Below are 11,020 nucleotides of genomic sequence, written 5' to 3' on the forward strand. Positions count from 1 at the left end.
AAAAACCAAAAAAAAAAAAAAAAAAAAAAAGACCCTATCTCAAAAAACAAACAAGAAAAGTATGAGTTAGAATTCTGAATGTGAAGTGTTTTGTCTCAGCATGTGATTTCTGTCCCCTGAGGGAAACTTTGCACACATTGAGTTTAGAGTATATATTACAGTGTGCTATTGGGAAAACATCCAATCAGCAGTTTTGGTAGTTGTGATCATTTTCTTTTTCCCAAAGTAATGGTTTAAAAAGATATTTTTGAATAGGTGTTACAGACTTTTAAAAAAGCTGCCTCATGCAAAAATCAAGCTAACATTGTCAGAGGAGGAGTCCATCCCCACCAAAAGACAAGACAGCTCATAATTTACAGGATACTAATTAGCTATTCTTAAGTTTAAAAAAATTAACTAGTACTAGAATGTGCAACAGCGCACCGCTTCCCCGATGTCAGAGGAGCCAGAGTCCCTGCTGCAGCTCCCTCTGTCGGCTGTGGCTGCTGGCGGGGAAGGACCTGGGGAACTCTCTCCCGAAATAGCCACACCAGAGCCCCGTTCTTCTGCTGCAGTTTTGTCAGGGACAGAAGAACCTGCTGGCGAGACCAAGAAAAAAATTGATACTCCGCTAAAGGCTGTGGGAGACACCCCTATAATGAAACAAAGAAGTGGGCTGTAAAGCGAACGCGAACGATCCAAGGACTCACTGACTTCATCAAGAGCTTCCTTAAGCTTGTGGCCTCTGAACAGTTGTTTGTTTATGTGAATCAGTCCTTTACACTTTCTCCAGACCAGGAAGTTAGAACCCTTTATGAGTGCTTTGGGAGTGATGGTGAGCTAGTCCTGCATTACTGCAGGTCTCGGGCACGGAGTGAGCCACAGAGAAACAGCTTGCTGCCCAGAATGGTTTTTTCACAAAGGAAATGGCTCTAGAAAGTTTTGCTGCCAGTGTGGGATGTGCACAGCCAACTCTGTCAGAGCTAAGAGTCTGATGAACAAGAAATTTGGGGTCTCTTCAAAGTTATTAATAGATAAAGCAACTAAATCCAACTCCGGAAGTTTTGTCCAGTGTAATGACGCAGTAACTGCCACTTAGTCACTGCGTTACATTACAAGCCTTTTCCAAATGTTTGTTAAGATATTTTGTGTTCAGTATAGCCAACACAGGCCATATAAATCAGTGTTTGAGGAGCATTAGTTTGGGAAATACTGAACTTCTCTGGTAACAAGCAGTCAGTAAAGGAAAGTAACAGACATTTGGTAGTAGCTTCAAACTGGACAGACGAAAGGAAGTGTAAAGTGATACAGAGACGTTAGCTCCTAGGCATACAATGCGGCTGAGTAACTATTAATAATATGAAATATAAGTCCAGTGTGACTCTGGAAGGGTAAAGTTGTTACAGATCTTAGGACTGGGGTGAAGGGGCAGGATACAAGGAATTTGCAGTGTATTGTGATACATGCTATGAACAATAGTTTTTGCAGTTCCATGTGATCAGAGCATGTTTATGGCAAAGAAGGCTAATTATAGCCTAAAGTCAAGAGATTTGAAGGGTAGACTTACAGCCCTGCCAGGAAGAGTACTTTTTCATAAATTAATCAGTTCATAAAACTGATTTTACTATTAGACTGAGAGAGAATATAGGAATGATTGAAAAAGTGCTTGTTAAAGCTAACCAGTTCAAATTTAATTACCAAGGCCCAATGATCCTAAGAATTTCTTCTTTTCCTTTTTTTCCTTGGGTATTAGAGATTTTAATTTTGGGTTTTATGCATGCTAAGCTCATTCTCACTGAACCATACCCCTATCGTGAGAAGCAGTTTTTAAATCAAGTAGTGATATTATTGGTAGCTTAAAAGTTTATGCTTCTATAACTTTAATTTGCTTTATGGTCTCAGGTTGAAGAATTTAAAAGTATACCCGCCAAGAGTGAGAACATCATAACTGCAACAACAACTAGAAACAATTCCCTGGAAAAGGAAAAAGACAAAGAAGAGAAGAAATTAAAGGAAATTATGGATAGTCTTAAACAGGAAACACAAGGGCTTCAGAAGGAAAAAGAAGTAAGTTTTTTTCTTTGTGCTGGTTTTGGTGGCTTTTTTAAAACTTACAGATTGTTTTTGCAGTGGTACAACAGTAAACTTCTAAAAGAGTAAGTTTAGCCTTTGATTAAATCAAACATCCCCTAAACTATTCAACCTAGATGCCGTTTCCATTTTTTGCTTTTCCACTTAAAAAAATAAAAAGTGGACTGATTCAGAATTTATAATAGTGGGAAATATGTCAGGTACTTTGACTACTCTTAAACCTGTAGAAGCTTCGCATTTTCTTCTGGATCCCCTAAGTTATTTTCTTGGTAATTAATGTGCTGGCCTCTTAAAAACCTCGGAGCACACTAAGCGTAGGTTACCAACATTTACCTTTTTCCTTTGACATGGTGTAACAGTTGAAAGCTGTCACTGTGCATCCGTGTGCAGTTCATATCCTAGATAAGTCACTCTGTTCTTGCACAAGTTTTTAGATCTCCCAGCTCATTCCTCAAAGTGAAGAGGAAAATATTGTATCTTGAGTAAATGAAGATATATAGAAAATTTCCCTAGAAAATGAGAAATTTATAAATCTCAGCTATTGTTTTCCTGCTTCATTAATAAAATGAGAACATGAGGATGGTTGTAACATTGGTATGTTGGATCTACCCAACAAAAGTATAAGCATAATGTTAGCCATCTTTGTTTATATTCAGCATAGCCTTTTGACAGTATTGAGAATGTTAAATATGTATTTTAATAGATAAGGTAATTGAATTGACTGCATAAAAAGTCACGGACTTAATAGATTGTTCTTTGGAGTATAAATGTGTACTAGTAGACTTTGAAATATAGACATGTTCTAATGTCACTTCAAAACTGCAAGAAGGCTATGTTCGTGATAAGGGGCAGTGGATAATGCAGTCAGTTTCATGATAGTGTACTTAAAAAACAGTGGGTTTGCACATTTAATGTATACTGGGCTCCTCTGTGTTTCTTGCGCTGTGTTAAATACAAAGCTGGAACTCAGCTGTTTTCATTCTTTATTCTTTTGCTTAGTGTAAAGATTTTCAGTTTAAAATACATTTGAAGTAACTTTCTGGGTAATTCTTATCTGGTAATAGGAAAGAGCATGCAGTATGAATGTTAGACCCAAGATTTTTGTTTTTAAGTATTATTTTTTGGGGGTTTGAATCTTTAAAATGAGCTCTTATGACATCAAGACTCTGTACATTGTATGTTGACAATTAGGTATACGCTACTGGCTGTCCCACTTGTGTGAACTTATTTTTGTATGCTATGCTTATAGAATAAACTGACTTCCAAATGTGTAATTTCCATTTCCGTTTAGATTTGGAAATATATTACAGATTTAATGGATTCCTATTTTAACAGAGTCGAGAGAAAGAGCTTATGGGTTTCAACAAATCTGTAAATGAAGCACGTTCAAAGATGGAGGTAGCCCAGTCAGAACTTGATCTCTACCTCAGTCGATACAATACTGCAGTATCTCAATTAAGTAAGGCAAAAGAAGCTCTAGTTGCAGCTTCTGAGACTCTCAAAGAAAGGAAAGCTGCAATTGGAGATATAGAGAGAAAACTCCCTCAAACCGAACAAGAATTAAAGGAGGTAAGTTTTTTTCTGTATTGCCTCTAAACATTTGTAAGCTAGACGTGGTAACACACACCTGTAATCCCAGCACTTGAGAGGCTAAGGCAGCAGGATCATTGCAAGTTTGAGACCAGTCTGGGCTACAAAGTGAGCTCAAGGCCCATCTGAACTGCACAGCGAGACCCTGTCTCAAAAAGACAAAAATAAACATTTGTTTGTCAGTCCTTTTGTCTCGTTTTGTTTTGTTGAGATGAGGGATTCGGGGTAGTTTAAGCTTGTTCTTGAATTTATTATGTAGCCCAGGCTGGCCTGGAACTCATGACAGTCCTGCCTCAGTCTGCTGAGTGCTGGGATTATACATACGCATCACCTTGCACAGCTGTCAAACCCTCATTTTATTTTTGTTGTTTTCAAACTTAACATCTAAAGTGACTGATCTGTAGTTATCTTTTTCTCATTTAGTGTAATCTGAACAGAATGGAGCCAGCATTTCAGCATCTTACCTAGCATGTCAAGGCCCTCAGTTTGTCCCTACTGCCACACAAGAAACTGTCCTACTTCAGAAGCCTCAAACAAAAATTAGCCACTACTGCATTCCCATGGAAATAATTTAAGCAAAAGAAACTTTTCCAAACCTGTAAGTGTAGGCAACTTATGTAAGGATAAAAAATATACTAAATATGCAAGCTCTCATTTTTGTTTTTTCATTTCTGGATGTAGTTCCTTCTCTATTGGGATTCCAAATTGCTGTGAATTAAAAATGAACCACCTAGTTCACCTAGCTCATCAGTGTCCCTCGCACCAATTGGAGTTAATTAGATGTCTTAGGACTTTATGCATAAACCTGAATCTCCAAAGCTTCCATGGGCAAGATGCAACAGAAAATCCAATTTGTTTTAGCTGGCTGCAGTGATACCTGCCTGTAGTCTAGCTTCTCGGGAGGCTGGGTAAGAAAGATTCCTTGATCCCAGGTTGAGGCCAGCCTGAGCAACATGGCAAGATTTTGTCTCAGAAATAAGAAAGTACTGTTTTTGTAGTCACAATATTGAAAATGAAATCTTTTTCGTGGTAATAAATGCATGCTATTTTCTTATCAGGGGATATCATGACCGTGTAGAATGTAAATTATATCTACTAACTACCTCCATCTTTCTGCTGTCTGGGTTTATTTTTTAATACGTTGCATCAATAACAAGCATTTACTTTATGCCTGTGTAACAAGTAACAGAGATAATTTAATTTAAAGCCAGGAAATGGTGGGAGATACCAGTTAGAAAAGATGGCTGCTGCTAAATTGGAGGCTGAGAAATGGAATTTGGATTTGGTTTGTCTCTAATAGGCAGCCTTGACATTTCTGTGTGGCATTAAGACCATCCAGTCACTTTTCTCCCCTTTATTTAGGTAGTGCATTTTTGTGTCATTTTTCATTTTTATTTAATCAGAAAGCAAAGAATAGCATAACCATAGCCTAGTCACTCCTATCTGGTATCCTGTTCCTAGACCTGCTGTTGGCTAGAGCAAAACTTAGAGTTAGGACACACTTACGCATAACTGTGGGGCCAAACGAGGATTTCCTTCGCTGTATCTCTTCATTCTCCATCAGGAGGAGCTCTTCTGGAACCGTGTTGCTTTTGCATCCCCCGTTACTGACCCACATAATGTAAAGCAGGGAACCCGTGCATATTTTCCAGAGCCAGCCCAGCACTTGCAGAGTGGAAGTCCAGTCCTCGCTCATGTTCACTTTTGGCCTTGTCCTCCTTGATTATTACGGAAGCATTACAATTGATTCTCTGCTATGATTGGATATATTGAAGATCTAATGTTGTTGGGTTTCTTTTTTGTTATATTATAGAAGGAAAAAGAACTTCAGAAACTTACACAAGAAGAAATAAACTTCAAAAGTGTGGTTCATGATCTTTTCCAAAAAGTTGAAGAAGCAAAGAGTTCTTTAGCAATGAATCGAAGTAGAGGGAAAGTACTTGATGCAATAATTCAGGAAAAAAAGTCTGGCAGGATTCCAGGAATATATGGAAGACTGGTAATGTAAACTTGAGAATAACTACATTTTTCTCAAGACAGACACTGCAAATTATATTCTTACCTTTTATCTGTTGAGTGTCACCATACATAAAATAACTTCCATTTTTGTTTATGGAACACTCTTGGTTTCTGTTGTCCTTTGGGACAGAGTCGCTGTGTAGTGCAGACTAGCCTTGAGCTCGCTTACTTAGCACAGGCTGGCCTCAAACTCAAGGTGATCCTCCTGCCTCAGCTTCTGGAGTCCTGGGATTATAGGAATGCGCCACCATGCTTAGCATGAGACACTTCATTTTTAAACATTTTTGCTCTTTCACCTCTGGTTTATTTAGTTTGGGATAAGAAGCAAACTTAAAACTACCTTATCTTTTTTTGAAAAATAAGAACTTGATATATTCTGGGTTTATTTCACATACTTAAGGTTTCCATTATGATGTATGGAAATCAGCAGGGAGAATGAGGAAAACTTTTACTCCTGCGCCTCAAGTAGTAAGGGAACTATGATCAAAAGGAAATAGGAAAGTAGCAACCCTATTCATCTCCCGCCCTGAAGTCGCAGCAGATAATCTTATATTGGCTAATGCCAGAGAGCCAGAGCAGCTGACATAGTCAGTTCCAAGTCAGCCTTCCTCGCAAGGAAACATGGATAATAGTGGGGGGCAAGTAAAATCAGCCACCAGAGTTGTCTACTACTGTGTGACCTCCACCCTGTTTTCTTGCAGAAACACAGTTTGATTCTATTCATTGGCTACCAAGGAAAACCGAAGCCAGTCAGTGAATGCTGCTAGGTAGCTAAATAATAGATTAATGTGGAGACATGTGTTTCGTCAGTGCTTACATTATCTTAGATGGCTTTTAGTAATTGGAATGCTTGGGGCTGCAGATTCAGCTCAGGGATAAGATCACTATCCCAGCAAGTGTTGGGTTGGGTCCTTAGCACCAAAAAAAAATTTGAAAATTTTTTTGACATTTTTGTAAGTTATTTTACTTTTAGTTTGTCTAGATTTTATCTACATAAATGTGTCATTTCACTCTTCACTCATTAGAATTCAAAACACTTACTCTTAAATGTTTTTACACTGTACATTAGCCAGGCAAAGTTGTACATGCCTATAACTCCACACTCAAGAGGCTGAGGCAGGGGCATCACCATGAGCTCAAGACGAACCTGAACTATGTGACAAGGACCTTTCTCAAAGGAAAAAAAAATGACATTGAAAACTACATGTAAGTAAGTGAGTTCAAGGGCAACCTAAACTGCATAGTGAGAGACCCTGTGTCAAAAAGACAAAAAAAAAAAAAGCTGCATATAATTTCTGTAGTAGGGGAAGGTTGGAGTGATAGGGACACTTAAAGTTTGTCATTACTTATCACTTCACACTTGTAAATTATGTATACATACAGTTTTTCAATTAACAATAATTTTAAATCTGTATGAATACTAATGACATTAGCTTGTACTACTTAATCTAATTCCTTTACAATTATATATTAATTTTTAACCTCTGCTCTTTAATTAGGGAGACCTAGGAGCCATTGATGAAAAATATGATGTGGCTATTTCATCCTGTTGCCATGCCTTAGACTACATTGTTGTTGATTCTATTGATACAGCCCAAGAATGTGTAAACTTCCTTAAAAGACAAAATATTGGAGTTGCAACCTTTATAGGTTTAGATAAGGTGAGTATTCACTCATAGTAAGCTAGTACCAGATGTTTTTTCCTTTTGAAATGTAACTTTTTCTTTACCATTATTCAGTGAACTTCTGATAAGTTTGGGGAATTATTTTAGCCTGAGTTTTTGGGACTTTTTCCCAGCCAAGCATGGTGGGGCATTCATGTAATCCCAGCACTTCAGAGACTGAGTTCAGAGAATCACTGTGAGTTCAAGACCAGCCTGCACTACATAATGAAACCCTGTCTCGAAAAAGAAAATAGAAATTTTTCCCCAAAAAAGTAGTAACAACTCAAATGTGCATTTAAAACACATGACTAGATAAATAAAGTGTGGTACATATGTCCAGAAAATGAGGTGTCATTTAGTAATAAAAAAAGAATAAAGGACAGGTATATGTTGCAAAATACACTTGTAAACCTGCTACAAAAATGTAGCAAAAGGCCACATTACATGAGGGGAAAAGATCTTGCATTGCCTTCACTGAAGGGATGAGATACACATCCAGGGTTAGAATGAATTCCAGTGTTTGATGAACTGGTAGCTTATATTGACTACATCAACTGTTTTTCTTAGTAAAACCTTTATTAAGATGAATAACAATTGTCATATAATAATTCTTACAGTAAAGTATAGTATTTAATACCTGTCTGTTTAAATGTAGGATGACCAAAAATGCATATTTTTCATTAATTTGTATAAAATAAGAAATTTTAAAAACAATTTTATCAGATTTATTCAGTACAAGAATCAACTGGTTGAAATGATACCTGCCCAAGCAGTGCTTGTGATGTTACATAAATAAATGTGCTGCCTGAGCTTAAGTGGTCAAAGTGTATGGTTTAGTGAGTTGTATAATATTCGCAGTTTTCCAGCCATGGCCATTATCTAAACCCAGATTATTCTCATCTCCCCGCAGGCCTTTCTAGTCAGTCCCTACCCTCTGCCCCACCCCGGCCTATCACTGATCTACTTTGTCTCTGAATTTATCTGTTCTAGACATTTCATATAAATGTAATCATACAAGTTGTGGCTTTTTGCTACAGAACAAGTTTTCGTGTTCATCTATTTTGTAGCGTGTACCTTTTCGTTTTTATTGCTGAATCATGTCCCATTGTCTGGATATATGTGCCACACTTTATCTGTTCATCTCTTGGTGAACATTGGGATTGTTCCTGCTTTTTTGACTACTTTAGCAATAATGCTGCTGTGAATATTCATGTACAATATTTTGTGTAGACACAAGGTTTTGGTTTTCTCAGATACATACTTAGGAGTAGAATTACTAGGTAATACAGTAATTTTGTGTTTAACTTTTTGAGGAATTGCCCGTTTTCCACAGTAGCTGTACTTTTTCCCAGCAGTGTGTGTGTGTGTGTGTGCGCGCGCGCGCGCATGCACGCCGATTCCTTCACATCCTTATTAAGAGTTATTGTAAATCTTTTTTTTACTATAGTTTGTGGATCTGAAATGGTATCTCACTGTGCTTTTTCTTTTGCATTTCTCTAATAACTAGTGGTGTTGAACAATCTTTTTATGTGCCTTTTTGGCCTTTTGTGTCTTGGAGAAATACCTGTTTGAATCTTTTGCCTGCATTTTCATAGATTTATTTTTCTTGATATTGTGGAGTTGTGAAAGTTCTTTTACTCTTTTATTCAAGTCTTTTGTCGGTATATGCTTTACAAGTAATTCCTGCCATTTCTGTGGGTTGTATTGCACTTTTTGATGATGTCTTTTGAAGCACAAAGGTTTTTCATTTTGATCAAGTTTAGTTTTCTTATTTCTTTGGTTGCTGCTCTTTTTGTACTTTCTAGCTTTTACATTTAGGTTTCTTACTCATTCTAGGTTTTTTGCTTGCTTGCTTGCTTGCTTGCTTGCTTGCTTGCTTGGTTTTTGCCATGGTGGGGATTGAGACTTCACACTGCTAGCCACCCAACCAACCCTTTTTAATTTTTTTCATGGGATCTCACAGAATTGCTCAGTCTGGGCTTAAACTCGTGGTCCTTCTGCTTCAGATTCCCAGAGTACTGGGATTACAGGCATGTACCACCATGCTCAGCTTGAATTAATTTTTTTCTGTGATATGTAGGGATCTGGCTTATTTTGTAAGTGAATGTTTAGTTGTTCTAGCACCACTTATTAGAAAGGTTATATTCTCTCCCATTGAATTTTCTGGGCACCTCGTTAAAAAATCCAAATATAAACATGAGGGTTTATTTCTGTACTCTGAGTTTCATCCTTGGGTTAGTATAAGTACATGGTCTCGATCACAATAACTTTGTCATAAGTTTTGCTTGCAGATTATTCATTGCTACTGTATGGAAATACAGTTAATTGTTGCTGAGCTTATTTAATAGTTTTTGGTGGGAATTCTTTATGGAATGTTATATAGAATAGGATCATGATATGTAAAAGAAATAAATTATTAATACTTTCTTTTTTTAACTTTTAGATGGCAGTCTGGGCCAAAAAAATGACCAAGATTCAAACTCCTGAAAACACTCCTCGGTTATTTGATTTAGTTAAAGTAAAAGATGAGGAAATTCGCCAAGCTTTTTACTTTGCCTTACGAGACACCTTGGTAGCCGACAACTTGGATCAAGCCACAAGAGTGGCGTATCAGAAAGACAGAAGATGGAGGGTGGTAACTTTACAGGGGCAAATCATAGAACAGTCAGGTAAGGGTGATCTTTTTCCTCCCGGTGAATTTATGTAATCCGGGGCAAGTCACCTGGTTGACGCCTCTCGTGTTCTCCAGGTACAATGACTGGCGGTGGAAGCAAAGTAATGAAAGGAAGAATGGGCTCTTCGGTTGTTGTTGAAATCTCAGAGGAAGAGGTCAGCATATGTAAAATGGTTGTTAGACTTTCCTTATTTTTATCTTTGCTGAGGCAAAACATACTACAAAATTCAGCCGTGTTAAGTGTATCGTGCTCAGTTTTTAAACTAACATACTGAATTTTCTAGTAATGATTGTATAAATGACTGGGAATATTTATATGAGACGCGTTACTCTGTCACAGATTTACTGCTGCGTTGAATAAGTAGTTTATTTCAAAATAATTCTTTAAGGTATAACAAAGGTTTCTGGTGCCAGTTTTTTTTTTTTTTTTTCCTGTACTTATTTAAAATTTTTCCAGCAAAATATCTAGGAAAAATCACCATTTTCCATTATTGTAGTCAGTATTTATTGGATGAACTTTCTTCTTCCTGAAAATATTCTTAAGTGGGCTGGGAGTATCGATGAGTAGTAAAATGCATGCATGGCATGTGAGGCCCTGGGCTTGACTCCCAGCACAACCTCCTTTAAAGAAAACAGTTCGTAGCTATCCTGGCTATCAGACTTCCCCAAAATGTTGTGCCTTAATTCTGTCTTCCACACCTCTATTTTTACCTCTTTTCACCCAAGTGTTTGAATGCTGTACCTTTATTAAAATAATTGGTTACTTTACAAAATTTAAAGTTGTCTTTCCATCTTACATGACTCAGAAACCTGTTGACCATCCCCTAAGCTTTATTTAACATTGAAGATTCAGAAAGAAGTTTGGGTTTTCTTCATTCTAGATTGACTTGGTTGTCAATCTGAAATTACGGGGCTGGGGATTTAGCTCAGCGGCAAAAGCGCCTGCCTGGCAAGCGCAAGGTCGTGAGTTCGGTTCCCGGTACCGGAGAAAAACCAAAAAAAA

General features: G+C 37.4%; 1 protein-coding gene and 1 pseudogene across 1 annotated transcript in view; both read left to right on the top strand.

Annotated features, from left to right (window-relative positions):
- Smc4 (structural maintenance of chromosomes 4) overlaps positions 1 to 11,020 on the top strand; it is a gene marked incomplete in the record, with an annotated part of 33,972 nt that overhangs the window by 13,592 nt on the left and 9,360 nt on the right. Inside the window, 6 exon segments of the mRNA XM_005393119.2 lie at positions 1,882 to 2,046; positions 3,406 to 3,639; positions 5,474 to 5,659; positions 7,179 to 7,340; positions 9,787 to 10,012; positions 10,093 to 10,172. Of these exon segments, the coding sequence (XP_005393176.2) occupies positions 1,882 to 2,046; positions 3,406 to 3,639; positions 5,474 to 5,659; positions 7,179 to 7,340; positions 9,787 to 10,012; positions 10,093 to 10,172 (1,053 nt within the window).
- Positions 19 to 1,762, top strand: LOC102003599 (annotated as a pseudogene).

This window comes from Chinchilla lanigera, unplaced genomic scaffold, assembly GCF_000276665.1.
Source record: "Chinchilla lanigera isolate Chin_1 unplaced genomic scaffold, ChiLan1.0 scaffold00047, whole genome shotgun sequence".
Classification (NCBI taxonomy): domain Eukaryota; kingdom Metazoa; phylum Chordata; class Mammalia; order Rodentia; family Chinchillidae; genus Chinchilla; species Chinchilla lanigera.